The 17,174-nt window shown below is 45.7% G+C and overlaps 1 protein-coding gene across 1 annotated transcript in view; it reads left to right on the top strand.

The window, feature by feature from the left end:
- The first annotated feature begins 3,418 nt into the window (after positions 1-3,418).
- The window catches only part of FHDC1 (FH2 domain containing 1), a 32,017-nt gene continuing 18,261 nt past the window's right edge, over positions 3,419-17,174 (top strand). The window contains exons 1-3 of the mRNA XM_082759059.1: positions 3,419-4,025; positions 10,624-10,685; positions 11,264-11,366. Coding sequence (XP_082615185.1) covers positions 3,540-4,025; positions 10,624-10,685; positions 11,264-11,366 — 651 coding nt within the window. The 5' untranslated portion in view covers positions 3,419-3,539. The remainder of the gene's footprint in view (positions 4,026-10,623; positions 10,686-11,263; positions 11,367-17,174) is intronic.

Genomic DNA, 17,174 nt, shown 5'->3' with positions numbered 1-17,174 from the left:
TGCTGGCCCTGCCAAGCCGAGATGCGTGGTAGGGCATGGATCGCCCTTGCTGCAGCTCAACGGGTTCTGCTCAGTGGATTTAAGGCTTCAGTGACCGATTCCTAATATCACATTTCTTAAATTTTGCTTTTGTTCTGAGAGTTTCAGAAAGGGAGTGAATTGAACGGGCTGCCTGGCTGGGTCAGCGAGAGGGATGGGGTTTGGTGCCTGGGCATGGTGAGGGGACGGTTGTGGGTGCCCTGCTGTGAGGGGCTGGGTGCTCTTTGCTTCCACACTGTGCCATGAGACCGGGCACGGGCCCTTCTGCATCGCTCCAGGCCTTCGTGCCCTCGAGCTGCGCGCACACCGCTTTATCTCCGAGGCCTTGGGGTCTCTCAGCCCCGTGTCCCCGAGGATCCCCCCTCAGCGCCGGGGCCGCCCCCGCTGCCACCTGCCGGGCCCCGCCCGCCCCGCGCCTGCGCGCAGCCCCGCCCCCGGCCGCGGGCGGCCCGGCCCGGCCCGGCTCAGCCGCGCCGCGATGCGAGGAGGAGGCGGCGGCGGCGGCACCGCCACGGGACCCGCGCCGGGACCCGCGCCCGGGGCTGCTGCGAGACCGGGCCCAGGTGAGCGCGGCGGGGGCACGGCGACGGGGACGGGGCCGGGAGCCGGGAGCCTCACCTGCTGCCGGGCTGGGGGCACAGCTGCCTGCACGGGCGAGGCGATGGCGAGGAGAGGCAGCGCTGGGTGGCTGGAGGGGAGCCGCGGGGCTGTGCCCGCCGCCCGGCCGGGCTGCGCTGTCCCCCTCGCCTCCTCCTCCTCCTCCTCCTCCTGCTGCTGCTGCTGCTGCTGCTGCACTCCCCGCGCCTCTCACTAGGAGTGTCCCTGCCTCGCACAGCAGCGCCCAGCTCCCCGACCCGTCCCTCTGTCCGTCTGTCCCCTCTGTCCGTCCGTGTGAGCGCTGGGACCCGGGTGCCTCCCCGCCGCCCTCTCCCCAGCGTTTCACCCCGCTTTGCCCACATTTTGCGGGGAGTTTCAAAACCAGGCGCTTACGCCTTGCCCAGGGGCACGGTAGGTCGGTCAGTCTGTCTGTCTGTCTGTCTCTTTTTTTTCTTTTTCTCCTTTTTTTTTTTTTTTTTTTTTTTTTTTTTTTTAAATCTGTGGGAACCCGAGTCGGAAAATAATAGCTGCCGAGAGCTGCTTTGTGTTGGTGGCAGGCGGGCTAATGCATATTTCCCTCTGAAGTACGTGCTAGGGAGGCAAGATTTTATTTTATTTTTTTTTTTTTTTCCAAGTTGAGTGTTTCTTTAAATTAATGCAGCGGTTAATTGCTCTGAGTGGTTAATTTCTTTCCACCGCCTTGCACCTGCTTTTTCATGCCTCTGTGCATCTCTGATCATGAACTTGGGAGGAGAGGAATGAGCGTAGCGCTCTGTAATAGCAACTGGGTATTAATGCTAATTTGAATTTGAAACCCTTTATCCTGATCTACTTTCTTTGTAGCTCTTCCCCTTTTTACCCTGCCATTAAAATACTTTCCGTCATTCCTATGGTTTAAACCTCACACAAGCTTTTATAAGCATGGTCTGTTCTCATGAGCACCTCCGTAACACCTTCTGGTGTGAGACCAGAAAATCTGAAGTGAGAAAGGGGAGGTCATTGCTACCTGTGCAAGTTTTTGGGAAGACCAGGTGAAGCGGATGGTTCTGTGTCAATTTCCATTGACTTCAGAGAAGCTGTGAGTAGCCGAGTCCTTACGGGAGCAAGAGAGAATTTGCCCTAAGGCTTCTTTCTGTACTTGGATCTGTTTGTTCATGAATGCTCTAATGATGGATCTCTGGCAAAAATAGCAAAGGTTTTTCATCACCATTATACAATGTCAAATCGATCTGGATTGCTATTAGCTCTATGTGAACCCTGCAGAACAGACGTACGGCTAAATCTGTGCCAAACTTTTGATTTGATGCTGTTCTCATGCCAGCGCATTGCTTCAGCTTGAGTTTTCCTGCGACTGATTTGTGCTCGGTGGCTGTCTTTATTCTACATAATTTTTTCTTGTGCGGTATCCTTTTTTTTAGTTTGTTTTTGGTTGGTTGGAGGTTTTTTTGTTTGGTTGGTTTTGGTTTTCGTGAATTCCCCAAATGGTTTTGAGATAATGAGCGTGTTTTCATGAAGCCACGGAATTCTTCATTAGTCTATACCTGAAATATTTTAACTTATCTTATCTGAGAAATACAAGGAAAGTAAAGCCAACAGGTGTGGCTTGTCAAAATCGTGCTTTCTACAGAAGTCGTTCTTGAAGGTTTGCCGTCAATGTCAGTATCTGCTTTTCGTAGGTGGCAGTATAAGAGAGCTTGCTCAAAACTGTTGTGATTCCTGTTAAGCTACCTCGTGAGGTAATCTGGGCAGACAGAAGAGCTTTCCGAACTACGTAAAGCTCTGTGTGCTGAGTGCTTAGGATGTGTCGGTTCCTGTTCCTGGGGGTTCCTCTGCCCTTTCTCTGCTTATTGAACTTGCCGTGGTAACCTAGATACTGAAGTAAATTATAAGGGACAGCTTCATCAAACTGCAGTCTGTCTTCTTGTAGCGCATTTTGGCAGGCAGCGTAGCCTGACAAGTAATGGTAAAATGCAAATACTGCAGGTGGGTGCTCCGCGGACACAGGGAGCCGAGGGGCGGTGCGATGTCCTTCCCTTATGGGCGGTCACATCATAGGAAGGCCAAAAAGCAGGATGTTAGGGCAGGCTGCTAGATTTTCACACACATCACTTGTTATTTTAACACAGCTTGGGTTCACACCAAAGGATTCAGATGGGGTCTATTTGATGCCGTTAATCCGCTACTGCAGGAGTAGTAGTTAGCAGTCAGATTTTCTAACTGTGTTGTATAATCACCCAAAAAAATGTGAAATCAGGAGTCACAGAATCGTTTGGGTTGGAGGAGGCCTCTGAGATCACCTGGTCCGACCTTCTGCCTAGTGCTGGCAAGTCCACCGCTAAACCGTGCTGCTGAGTCCTACATCTGCGCCTTTCTTCAGCACCTCCAGGGGTGGTGACTCAACCACCTCCCTGGGCAAAAGAGTCGACGACTGTTTGGCTTAATAATCTGGGATACGTACCTTCTCTTACAAAACTGCACCGAGCTGAGATTAAAGCATGGGTTTGTTATCTGCTGTGTGTGATTTAGGAGAGATTCTTGTTTTTATATGTATTCTCCAAGTCTGAGTCCCCACAAATACTTGAGATATTGCATGGACAGATTTTACACGGTTGCCTCAGGAAGGATGCTTGATACCCTAAATTTTCCTTCTTGATCGCCATTACGTGTTAATCCTGGTGTCTTTTCAGCACGACACCAGCCTCCCTGACCCGAGTCTCCCCGCTGCCCTTCGTTGCAGGTTGCGAAGATGGCGCAGTCCCCTGGTGAGCCGCTGCTGCTGGCAGACTAGAGCTTGACCGGGCGCCCCGCGACGCAACGCACTGCACTGCACGCCGCTGCTGCGCTGCTCCATGCGCCAGGCAGACCCGAGGCACTGACGCTCTCCTCTTCGGAGGGGCCGTAAGATGCATGTTATGAATTGTCTCTCCTTGGTCAATGACAAAGAAAATGGGGCCATCTCGGTCGCAACGGGATTGATGGGCGAGGACCCCACGGCAGCATCGCACCTCCCCTCGCCCGCTGCGGCGCCGCCGCCCCCTGCGCCATGTCCCCTGGCCGGGGCACCCCCTGCCCCACCGCCGCCCCCGGGGCTGCCGCCGCCACCACCGCCACCCCCGCCGCTGCCAGGACCGACCCCCCCCCTGCCTCCGCCGCTGACCAACGGGCACGACAGCCACAGCAGGAAGAAGCGGATGCGGAGCTTCTTCTGGAAAACCATCCCCGAGGAGCAGGTCCGTGGCAAAACCAACATCTGGACGATCGCGGCGAGACCGCAGTATCAGATCGACACCAAGACGATCGAGGAGCTGTTTGGGCAGCAGGAAGAAACCAAGCCCCAGGACACCAGAAGTCGGTCTTTAAAGTCTTCGTTTAAGGAGACTAAAGAGGAGGTAAGAACCGAAGTTCAATCTTTCTTTTCCACCATGCTGTGGGAATTGGTATGAATCCTGTCTGGCCTTTGTTTACCTCTGTCTCTGTTGTGGTCCATTCTGACTATAAATTTGCCTTGATTTGAATGGGAGGGGAACGACAGGGAGGATAAACGACAGGGAGGATTTGTCCTTGGTGGCACAAATCTGTTTTTTAAAGAGCTAACAGTGTTTTATTATTTTTACCTGGGTAAGTGCTGTGATCTGACCACCTCTTAAAATAAATAAAAGCAAAGGGAACTGAAGACACCTGTATTTACTTTTATTGGATAGCCATTGAGTTTTTAGTGTGAAACTTCAGTGCATTGTAGCTTTTATCTTCAGCTCTTCCCCTGTGTCCATTGCACAATCAAAATGCAAATATATACTAGGCAGGAGGGAGGAGAGTCATATCTCAAGGGTTAACATGTTCTGTATGTATTTCCGATGTCTTAGAGACGTCAAAAAGGGAAGTACCGGAATGACAATGAGGCAATAAAATACAATGCATTGGTTAAGGGAATTTGTTATTCAATTGAGATAACTTTAAAGTTTCAACTTCCATAAATGTTGCTGGTGAACGCGCTTTTTTTTTTTTTTTTTTTTTTTTTTTTTTTTTTTTTGCATCTACCATGGTTGTTCTGGACACAGAAATAACCTGCTTGATTTTTCAGCTCGAACAGAAGGTTGTTACAGATCTCTGTTCTGGTGCTGAGAGGTATACTCGAAGCACTTCCAGGTGCACTCTCCAGTAAACTGAGAAGTAACTTTTCTAGTTCTTCAGTCCTGACTTAGAGGTAGCCTCTTTTTGAAGCCTGAGCTGAATTGTCTCAAGTGATCTTTCTGTGAAGTAACTGGGGGGTAGAAGTGCAGATTTAATCACAGCTGTGTGTGTTTACATGTTAGCTTGTAAACAAAACACAGAGGGCACAGGGTTAACAGATGTGATTATGTATCAGTTTTTAGTGAAAAAATAGGGACTCAAAGCTGATGGTGTTTCTCAGAAGTTGGAAGAGATCAAAATAAAATATCAGCAAGAACAAAGTGATGCGCCAATAGTGTTCATGTTGTACATAGCATAAAGAGGAATAAACCCCAGAATAAACAGGGGTTTAAAACAGGTATGAGTACTGCAGGCTCTGAAGCCCTGACATCGGGAAGAAGTAATTGAGGCCGTCATCAGAGGTAGTGATTAACCTCTGCGCTGTTTTCGGGCTATGTGCATCTTTGAATCAGAATTGCAGTGAGTAGACTTCCTGTGCTGCATGTGGATGAGCACAGCTCCTTCCTCACGTGTTTCCTACGAAGCACCTGCTCCCTTCCAGGAGTGCCATGTGGTGAAGAATTAGATGTAGCAAATGTGATGATAAATGTCATAAACTGAATGTGGCCCCTAGTGTACAGCAGTTGGGGCAGGGGAAGCCCCAGTGTGCTCCAAATGTACAGCTTGAGACTTGGGGCATCTTGGGGAGCAATGCTGGAGATTAAAAATATGGGTCTGCAAAATGAGGGAAACAAACTCCCACACTATTACAATTACTGTTCTTCTGCACACATCCAGAGCTGATACTGTGGTCCTTGGCAGCTCGATGCCTGTCCACTGCCTCTGCAGGTGGCGGGCAGCGAGGGACCAGGACCTGCCTCTGTGTGCTTATCACGCTGCTTAGGTGCCAAAACGATCAACTTCCTTGTCAAGCACGCTGCAAGAACATGTCAGACAGTGGTGAGCAATTCTTGTGTGCTAATGGGTTTTGCGGTACTGGCTGCTTAGTAAGGAGGGAAGGGGATAATGCTGCCGAGCTGAGTGTCACTGGAGGCGCGGAAGCACGGGACGCAACAGCTCACATGCTCGGCGTTACTGTAGGCATCATGCGGCAAGGGATGGAGGTCGGAGGCACAGGCAGTGTTTGTGCTCTCTATCATCAGTGCTGGCAGCTGCTGCTCACCCTAGTGTTGCGACAAATATCCTCGGTTCGCTGCAGCAGACAGGCACATGGCATCCCCGTGGCCTTGTGAAGACAGTGTTGGAGTAGGGCTGAGGGAGCTGCGGTTCTGTTCTGGCCGTGTTGTGGCTTCTGCGTCTTCCGAATTCGCGTGGTGGAATCAGTCTAGTTGTCGCCGTGTGTCAGCAGCAAATTTTCATGGTAGTTTCAAGTGCCTAAATTCAAGAATTGCTTAGTCCAAATCTGAGGAAAACAGCATCTGTCCAAAGTGACGCCCCTGTGCATGGACACAGACTGTTCTTTGGGCTCAGGTGCTCCCCTCTGCACGGTGCAGGGGCATCAGCAGGAGCTCTGAAGGTTGCCTGCAGCCGGTGTTGAGGGCACTCCCCAGAGACTGGTGGAGATGGGTGTTCATGCCTGCTGCACAGCGCGATTATGAAATCACGAGGCAGTTGGCAAAAGTTCTGTCTTGTAGGAGCTGACAGAACTGCGTTCTCTTTTAATTCCTCGCTCTGCAGTGCTATATGCATGCAATTTAGGAGCTCAGCTCAGGTTATTGAATCCCTGTTCTGGAGGCTCGGTACTAAACATCATTATTATAACTGAAGTCTCTTGAGGTTTGAGACTCACTCCTACAGCAAATGCCTTCCTTTTCATAAACAAGCCCTCACCAAACCCTTAAGGGAGATTAATTAGCATGTTTCCTTAACTAAGAGCTTAATTTGCCACTATGGTTGCGCGTAATTTGAGTCTCTTAAAAACAGGGGGTGCAGAGCAAAGTTTACACACTGACTGCAAATTACTTTCCCTGTCCTTTGGAGGTGGTGTGGCCGGCCGAGGGATCTGGCCTGGCTTCCTCCTCAGTTCCCGTCCCCCCTTCCCCTCACGTGTGCACTGGCATCATTGGGAGTGGTTTTCTGTCATTTTAGGGAGTTGGATGGCTTGTGAAAGGGTGCAGTGAATCGCAGAGCCCGTGCGAGGGCTTCGTGACAGGAGAAGGAAGGTGGAAGGGGCAAACAGCATATGTCTCTTCCCCCTCTCCTGGCTGTGCCCTCTCTCTCTTTTGCCTATACTAGCTCTAGCACTCATTCCACCTTCCTGAGAGCTGATTCAGCCTGTTAATCCAGCAGGGAACAGACCCAGCAAAAAAGCAATGAGCTGAGTGCCAGCCTTGGGGAGGGAGCAGGCGAGGAGTGTGGCAGGCGGGCAAGATGGAGGGGGCGGCCCTGCTGCCTGGCCTGCCCGGCCTGCTGAAGTGCCCCTTTCCTCAGGCACTGCGTGTGACCCAGGGAGCAGAGCCCCAAATGATGAATTCAACCCTGGTGTTCAGCAGGTTGTAAAGTGAACTGGAAGCTGAAGCAGGATGTGGTCTGTGTCCTTCCTAATCTCTGGCTCCGAGCCTGTGCTGCCAGGCTGACCGTGCTTGCCGAAATTCATGAGCTATGTCCCACTGTGTGAAAACCTGTTATTCTCATCCAGGGAATCCATGCAATGTTTTGGTTTCGCTTGTCTGTCATAAACTCACCTTGTCATGTTCCTGCTCCTCACTGACCATCTCATGGCAAGAAACTCCCGCTGCCTTCCCACAGTGACTGCAAATCTGGGGTTGAGATGAGGTCTTTTGTGTCTGCCAAAATGCTCCTCTGTATCTTTCCTGTTGGTTGAAAATTTGTCTCAGAGTTCAGGAGCAGATTTCCTCTTACCATCATCACAACTTCACAAGCTAATTTCCCCCTTCTCTTAACACAGCGGCATCTAAAACAGTGAATTAATCCAACAGTGGTGGATTAATGTTGGTTAGCTGACACTGTTCTTACCCTCCAGGGTCTGCTCCTGCTGTAGATCTCAAAAGCACACCAGCTTGCAAATGATGGTGGTGACCAGTGGGTTTGGGAGTGGACCAGCTGTCCTTCGTAAAGGATTGAACTGATTAAGAAAGGGAGATGGCAGGTGTGTGAGGCAGGGATGTTTGCATTTGCTGGCAAGCATGTCTGGCAAAGTGCAGGTGCTGAGGTGGTGCAAGGCATTTGAGCAGGTTGTAATATTTCCACGGTAAGGTAAACAGGCGTTTAATAGTGTTCTCTGTCAGGAGAGTCGAAGATGAGAGTAGAGAAAACTCTCCTGAATGGACCTGAAGTAAATCATAAGGAACCATAAGAGGTTTTCTTTGGTGTGAAAGATCCCAGTGAGCGGGGAGAGCCTGTTCTCAGTTCTTTGCTTCCCAAGTCCAGCAGTCAACCAATGTCAGTGGTACACAGCACTTCGGTGTCTTTGTAGGTGGCGAGCAGAGATCCAGGATGCGCTGCGCTGGCAGCGGTACTGAAGGTGTGCGTGAAGAGATGAGAGGAGCAGGCTTTATGAAAAGCTGGGGTAGTGCTTAAAGGGTAAAAAGCAAGCGCCTGGGAGGAAATCATGCAGATAGCTTTCTGCAAGGACCAAATTGAATGAAAGCTCAGTGGGGAAGAGGAGTAGACACTGGGAATAGATGTTAAGGCTGTTAAATCTGATATGCAGCCAGGTACTACTGAATGGGAGGTGGAAGGTACCGTACTTCTGTGCAGAGCTGGGAGGTGTGTTTATGGAGTGTCTGCCAGGTGCCCCTTTTCTCCTCCTCACACTCGCGTCTGGAAACTCCTTGAAGGTAGTTAAGTAATGACAGCTTTTTCAAACGCTTTTGATAATCTTAAAAAGGACACCAGACAAGGAATGACCAAAAACTGAGTCACGCTTTTTGATGGTGTGCTTGAACAAGAAAGTGTACAGTCAGAGCGAAAAGCATGTAAGGTCCCCGTACGTAAAAGAAGAACAACTATGATATTTGTATTATGTCATGCTGATAAGGCAAATGCAGCTTTATATGTTATCATCCCTTGTTTTTCTTCAAGTGCAGACATTAAAAAAATCTCTAGTTTTATCTGAGGTTGTAATGTACATCTGAATTGTGCCACGGAAACCAAAAGTTTACCCACGAGATGGTCAGTCTTATTGTAATAGTTACCAACTGTGACTGAAAATGAGGTGTACTGGAGATTGTCTTTGAAAATGCTTAAAAAAAAACAAACAACCCAAAAGCTAATGTCACGATGGCAGAACTTACTTGACTTAAACCAGTAGAGAGAGATCAGAGAATTCGCAGTGACCGGAGCAATTAGGGACTGGAGCTGCAGTGCGAGAGGTCAGTGAGAGGTCCCTGCATTTGAAAACAGATTAGATAGTGCAGGAGAAGAGATAGCTGAACCTGTCCTATGTTAAGGGGCTTTCCCTTAATGATCTGTTGGGGCCTCTCAACTCCTAAGATAAGGAGAGAATAAACCATGGCCTGGCCTCTTATCTTTGCATATGCTAAAAATGAAGGGTTTCAGGCTAGTAGTCATCTAATTAAACCTGATACTCTGATATTTCCTGTGTTTCCTGGTCTTTACTGGTTTCAGGAGAGAGGAGATTCCCAGATTTTGCAAAACTTTAGAATCTGATTCACTTTTTTTTCACCATATGAAGAGGCTGTCTTCTATGTGCATGCAGTAGTACGCTGCGGATAGCACGTTAGCCATACCTGTATTTTCCCTATCACCAGCTGACTGCAGGCTATCTCTTGACGGTGCCAACTTTTTATTTATATATACATACACTTCTAATTCGTACGCTGTCACAGAGGTCAAGACACCTTTCCACTTGCCAAAACCTCAAACATCATGTGAGTCCAACAGCAGTCCTGAACATCTGTGTGTACTGAGCTGATTTATTGTGGCACTATTAGCATGAAGCAATTCTCTTGTCCTTGTATACCTCCTGATTTTCTAGCTGTTGCCACCAAAGTAGCTGTGGTAAAACTTTAACCTTCAGGACAAGATTCTCTAGAACTGTGGCTAACATCTCAGGTTTGCAGTTGTACATCATTGCAGTCAGAAAAAGCAGCATGAAAAGAACTAATGTTTCTATTTAAAATTAAGCAAAAAAACCTAGGGGAAAAAGAAAAATACACCTTTTCGCTTAATCTCCAGAATTGTACATGTAAGATGACTTAGCAAATCATCTTTAAAGTACAGTGAGGGGAGGAGACCCATTTATTATGGGTTTCTGTTTTCATTCTAGACCAAGGAAACAGGTTTGAATGTCACCTGTCTCAGGTTTTGATTCAAGATTGGCTGGTTTATCTTTCCATTTGATCAGCGTGGCTGTTAGTCCACTTGAATGAAATCAGTATTGCATGTTGACCTCTGCTTATAGAAAGCCCCTCCTCATAGTTGCTGCGTAACCTCTGAAATACACTGATTTTGAAGTGTGTTGCTAACTAACTGTGGGGCCTCCAGACTCAGCACAAAGTATTACTTGAGCAACATTTTACAGATACAGTGTTGTCAAATAAGCAAGAAGAATGTTTTCATTTTGTAATGAAATAGAACTTTATTCCTTCCTTCTGTTAATGTCGCTGTGTTTTTACACTTTGAGAAAAGGGGTTGTGGGTGGTCTGTGCATTTCCCTGGTAAAAACTAGTTCTTTGATTAGAAATTATTTATTTTGCTTGTGGTTTGGTGGCAAGTGCATACAACTGTTTATAGCAGTTTAAGAATGATATCTGTAGTATGTACTATTCTCTTATGTATTAGTAGATTAATCCCTCTTGTTCTCTCTCTCAGGTTTCCATTTTGGATGCAAAGCGGAGTATGAACATTGGGATATTTCTCAAGCAATTCAAAAAGTAAGATTTGATTTTTCCACGCTGCTAGTGCAAGCTGCAGATATGTGCAATTCATAGTGAATTTCAGTTGTCATCAAATGTATGGTATATTGTGCTCTGTTCTGATGGAGTTTGCAGTCCTATACAAGCTAGTCATAAGTAACTACACTTCATAATTTGTTTAATAATGCTTAGTTTTGACAGCCAATATGACTTATCCCCAAACATTCAGATTTTGCTGCTGTTAGTTGAAGTGAGTTTTCAGGTGCGGTTCAAGGAAGCCCTTATATCTCATGTAATACTGCATGAGATCTGCTTTTCATTGGGCCCCCTTCGTTATAAAGAATTAATAGAAAGCTGAGGTGGGGGTTTGTTTGTTTTTGATTAAGCTGTTTCAATGCTATCTGTATTCACTCCTGATGTTACCTTTTAGTAAAGGCATCACTCAAACTAATGTTAGAATAACATTGCTGCAGACACAGATACGGATAACCTCATTATAATTCCTTTCAGTAACACAGGCGTGATGTTTTTTTCAATTTCTGTAACTATTCAACCTACAAGTGTTAGAAATGTGTATGCTCAATTGTTTTTTCAAGGTCTGCTGAATCCATCATTGAAGATATTTATCATGGAAGAAGTGAGCCCTATGGTTCTGAATTGCTGAATGAATTTCTTAAATTGTTGCCAGAAGCAGAGGAGGTAAATAATGGTTTTACATGGAGCTTATTTTTCTGTGGAGTTCTACTGTCTGGGATCCCAACATGAAGGGCTGTCAAAAAATAAAAATAAAAAAGGGGTGTTGGTGGGGATCCAGAACCATCCTTAGGTCAGGGGATAGGAAATCCCTGAGTGCAAAGGTTTAATCTTCATTTTACATGTGGCATTGAGATTGCAGCGATTCCCTTCTCATCAGGTAACTTCACCTACCTTTAATGTGCTTTTTAAAGAAAGTACTGCTAAGGTATTTTTGATCTCTGATGTCCCTTATGAGCTTTTGTCCCATAAACACGCTACCAAGGAAAGGAACCGTCCCATGTGCAGTGCAGAGAACTCTGCACTGCGGGTCAGGAAACTCCAAATCAAAGTATATCCTAATGCAAACAAATTATTTCACTTCTTTGGCACCTGCCTCGTACTTCCCTGTTGCAGTGCCTGGGAGCTGAGTGTCGTCAATCCTCTGGTGCTCTCTTATCCCTCACGGTTTGCTGCCTTCTTGGTGCATCTGGGATCTGCTTGCGCCTTGGCCCAGGTCATTAGGTTCCAAGAAGGGCAGAAAGGCTGCTCCTCTGTGCAGCACCCGTACAACTTGCTAAGGTTGTTCAGTTCTCCGAAGGATAATATAATCGCCAGCAGCACCTTCTGCTCCATTTCTGTGCCCATGATATGACCTATGTGCAAGTGCTGCTTTCTCCCTTCATGGTCCCACCCTTCAAACCCAATCAGGTGATTTAGGAGGTGAAGCTTCATCAACTGACCTGGAGCCCTGCTTAATGATGCACAGTTCCCTGTCTGCTCTTGTATTTGTACTGACCCATTAGTACATACTTGAGAGAAATGTGTAACACAAACTTGACAGAATTACCATTGGAATTGCTTGAGTGTTTCACATCAAGGTGATGGCTGAAACTCAGGAAATTGCTAGTTAACATCCACATAGAGATCAGCCTCACCTCACGTGCTTTACCACTTCAAGGTCATGCTGTCCAAGCACTTTGTTTCCTCTGTGCAGCAGCAGATCTCAGATCCAGTCACTAGCAAAACACATTATTTTTCTGTTGACTATTCAACCCTAAATTGAGCTTCTTTTGCAGGGAATCTTGTTTAAAAAAAGTGGTGTTAATTTATTATTATTTTTTTTAGAGTTAGATGATATCAGCAAGTTTAAATGTGTAATATGAGAAAAAGTGGTGAAAATAGTTCTGAAATAGTTCTGGCGGCTCAAACTGTTTCCCCTTCCCCCTTTTTTGAATTCCAGTGCACATTTCTATATTTAAACAAAATTTAACTTTCTGGGATTTATCTCTCTGGGCAGGCAGAGAAAACGGTGGAGTTTAAGTGACTCCTAGGTAACTGTGCATATTGAGTGCAGTAAGCTGAGAGAAAGGTATTTTTTCTTCTTTTGCTCTTTCTGGTTTAGATCTTGGTTTTTATTTTAACACAAGTTGAAAATGTTTCAAAGGGTGTACTGCTGTGTGATTTAAGTGTTGTAATTCCACTAGAAGTCTAATGTGCATTGCTGAATTTTGTCTTTTGGAGCATGACAGTAGTAAAAATGCATCCTCCTGCTAACTATTGGTAGGCAGCGCGTGGTTTCCGAATCCCCAGGAGATGGTCCTCAGTACTCAGCTAGCCACGTTGTAGATAGATCCAGTTGGTGCTGCTCAGGGTTGAGAGGTTTGTTTATTTCCAACTCGGTGATTTGACAACAGGCCTACCCATCAAGATAGCGGGACCATAACACTTAAGAAGTGCTTTTAAGGAGCCGCTTCAGAAATTAATGGAAGAGATTCTGTGATGTAGAGCACTATTAGAAATTATGGGGCATCAGATGTTAGATTTGTTGTTGTTCCCAAGGGAAGGCAGAGAAGAAGCTTGTTCTCGGTGTGAAAATACTTGTATTTTATTTAATGAATTCCATGCTTCAGAGATCTCTTTACTCATGGTCAGGAAAAGGAAAGACCCCCTCTCCCCATTGTTGTTCTCCCTGTAATTGTTTCATTTCTTGGAGCGTTCACTGCTTCCTGGGAATGGGAAGCTCTGTACAGTACCACAGCTATAGCTGGGGTGGGACAGGGAGAATATGTTAAGTGTGTGTGTTGGTGCTGCCGTAATGGAAGAGTGTTTCAGTGCCTTCACGTCCTCATTCTTCAAGTGCTCAAAGAGTGAGTGAGTCCAATAACTCGTTTGCTACTTGTGGCTCCTAGAATATTAGTGCAGTAAAGAAAATCCATCTCTTTAGAAACCTTAGAGATTTTGTTGTTTGTCTTTCTCAGCGCTTTTTTTTTTTGTTCTAAATGTATATTAATTTTTCTCTTTGTATGCCCTATTCTTTTTTGTTAGTTTATCATCTGCCTCCTAGTCTTGAATAGTTGCCTCCTGAAATACGGATTCATGGTTTACTAAGGGGAAGGCATCAGAACCATACAAACATACAAATTATCTGAAGTCACTGGAGATATCAGATGAAGGGGTGCTATTTCTTCTGGTGTTCCCTGTTTAGTTTAATAGTCCCTAATTGTTTTTTGATCTAGTGGTCATAGCACGTGACATAGCTTTGGCAAGGTGTCATCATCATGTCATCCTACTGCTGTCATGTCCCTGGAGAATGTTGCACGTGTTCTCAGCAAGCTATCTCTGGGATTACCCTTGGATACTTCCCATCCTTTTAAAGACCAGTTTTGTTGTTGTAGGGGTTGAGAATTGCCCTGAGCGGAGACCTAGGCAGTCAGCTCCTACAAAGTTAGTTGTTGTTTAGTTACGTGTTCTGTCTTGGCTGTCCTTTTGCAGTTCCCCCTTTGTATGTCCTTCATTTCAGCAGCTCAGCTATTTGCAGTTACATTTCCCAGTAGCACAGTTGTCTTGCAAGTTAGAATGAGGTCCAAGCACCCTGTGCTGGGCATATACTCCGCCCTGATAGCTGCGTGTTTGGAGATGTCTTCTTCTTTCTTTTATATGGTACCATAAACCTTTAGTCTGTCAAAATGAAAGCAGGGTGGGAGGAACACCATTACTGGTCACAGCTGTAGGAAGGGCAACTCTGGACCGCCTCACTCCTTCATTATGACCAACAACCTTTACAGTTTATCTGGTGTGGATAAACACTGGCTTTATACTCTAATCTTATCTAGAAGTGTTATGGTATATAGTCACATTACCTCAGCATTCTCCTAGTCACTGCTTTGACGTGTGCAACACATTTTACACCGTTTCAGTCCGTATTATCTCAGACATCTGAGAGGCATTCCAGCATCTTTGAGATGGAACAGCTTTTTGGGAACGGAAGCTGAAGACTCAGGCTAACAAATAATTTACCATCTGCTGTCTTTAGGATTATTCTTTTTGCGTTGCTGTATTGTGTCAACTCTACATGCAGAAATAGGTGTCAGTACTAGTAATTTTCTAGCTTTTCTTCCAGCTATGAAAGCTGTTGGGATTGTTGCGTGTAAATGGCAAGTACTGGCTCTTTGCTGGATGTTTTTTTTCCGATGTGAATAAGACCATTGTTGAAATATTGGCACTGCTGTGAAGGCTTCTTGTCACACTGAAAATGTTTAGGTATTCTCAAATGTTTAATTTGAAAAACTTGACAAGTTCTTGAAACTGGCAAACCCACAGCTTGCTGCAGTGTTTCACTCAACAGTTCAGGGCTGTGAGTGGCACCAGAGTAGCCACAGTAGCGTGGATTTAAAAAAAGAAAAAAAAGGAACAGGAGAAGGTCTAAACATTTCTAAATCCGTTAACAGGTAGGATAGGTTCTCTGACTGAATAAGCCTTATTGGAAGGTGCCTTATGGTGATTAGCAGCTCTGTAAGAGGAAGAAATGCCTATTTGGATTCTCCTTTGCTTAACCCCTCTTGCAGCTCATGTTGATTTCCAAGGAGCCTTTGTTGTGACTGAAGCAATGGCCTTCTCTGATTCATCACTTCTGAACCGATTCCTAGCTAAGTTTCTTAACTGCGTCCTGTTAAAACAGCTGACAACTGTTACTTGTTGTTCCTGTCCAAAACAGAGAAGCTTTTAGCTGCTTGTATGTGCACATCGTCGCGCTGTTCAGCAGGCCCCGACTGGTAGAAGTGGTGAGAGTCCAGTTTTTAATGAGCTAGAATAGCTAGAATTTGTTTTTTAAATATATACAGAAGAGAGCGTATCATACTACTAATCAGTGCACCCACACACATGCACGCCCAGGTTATCAACACAATGTCTTCCTTCACAATCTCTCAAGCCCGTCCTTTGCTCTTCTGCTGTTTTAAAACCCTAGTCATCTGTCACCTGCTTTACTGGAATTGTTTCTGTCTATCAGCTCTACCCTTCGCAAACCATGTTTGTATAGCAACTGTCCCCTCCTTCCTTCAGTCAGCACTCTGTACGGCTGACCATCCTTCAGGGCTTTCGTCTTCTGCTTCCTTTTTTTCACCCCTTACATTAGCTACGGGTTTTTCTCCTTTTCTGTTTACCATTAGCTGATAGAGGTTTGCCACTACCCAAGCATGTGCCCCATGGTATCTCACCACCTAATACATTAGCTGCTTTCCCATACGCCCTCGTGATTTGGTGTTTTTCAGTTGTGTTGTTCTCTAGTGCCCTGAGTGTTTCCAATGTTATGGAAATATTTAAAAACAAACAAACAAAAAACCCACCACATACACAAACAACAGAGAGATGTTTACTCCTCAGGACTGTTGCACTTGGCTTAACTTATTTATTTGTAATATGGGGAATATTTGACTTAGCTGATTGGCACGTGGGAAAGCACTTAGTTAGAGACATATATTTGAGGATGAGTGGTGTACTGATGTATACCCTTCTTCAGAGATCTTGGATTTCTATTTAGGAGTGCAGCATATCTGTTCTACGCCCCAGTAAAATCCCAGAAGTTGTAAGTAAGTACTTCTGGTAACCAAGAAATGTCTGAGAAGTTGAGTGGCAGGAATGCAGTAGCTCTCCTATCTGTGAGGAATGATATTTGCAGTAGTCATAATTAGTCCAAGTGTTCACAAATCAAATAAAAGATCAGGCTTTCCATGTTTCATAACTGAAGCAAATTATTTATGTGAGAACCTCCAGTATCTAAAATCTGATGTAGTGTGCATGGGCATGCATGGACAGTGCAAATGCATATCCCATATACAAATATGATGAAAAAATGAAATTAGTAACTCTGTGCCCAATTTGAGTGATACAGAACTGAGCATACAATACAATTCTGCTGTCTTGCGTGTATGCATTACACTGCTGTGTCTTGTTACATGCGGTTGTGGAAAAGATTTTGTTATGCTTGGAGAGAGGAGGTCAAGGCTGGAAATGTTTGAGTTATTCATTGTGATTTTAAAATAAACCACATTTTTTTAAGCTCTTTTGTGTTCTCAGACTAATTATAAACCTATCTATTGTATCTTCTCACATGATTAATAGCAACCATTGTTGACAGTGCCCGTAGTTTCTTTGCAATTCCTGGCTGCGTTGGGTGTTTTGGTTGGACTCCCACTTGTAGGAGTGCTGGAGGTTGTTGGTTCTCGTTAGCAAGACTGAGGCAACGTGGCTGTAGAGAGAAGAGGCCTCTCCCATGGGCTTCTGAGTAGCCCTGGAACACGTAGGGGCAGCCATCCAAAACTTCTGAGCTTTGGTGTATAGAAGCTGTTAGTTCAGTTTATAGGGAGTGTCAAACAAGTAACTTTTATTTCTGCTTCATGATGGGAGAAAGGGACTTTTTCAGTTGTGAATTGAGTAATAAAAAGGGAATGCACATGCAAGTGGTGTTGTAACTTCATTGAGGTGTTGTCCTTA

The sequence above is a fragment of the Aythya marila genome, assembly GCF_965140915.1.
Source record: "Aythya marila genome assembly, chromosome: 4".
NCBI lineage: Eukaryota > Metazoa > Chordata > Aves > Anseriformes > Anatidae > Aythya > Aythya marila.
The sequence above is the reverse complement of the archived record's forward strand: the minus strand, read 5'-3'. Positions and strand labels throughout refer to the sequence as shown.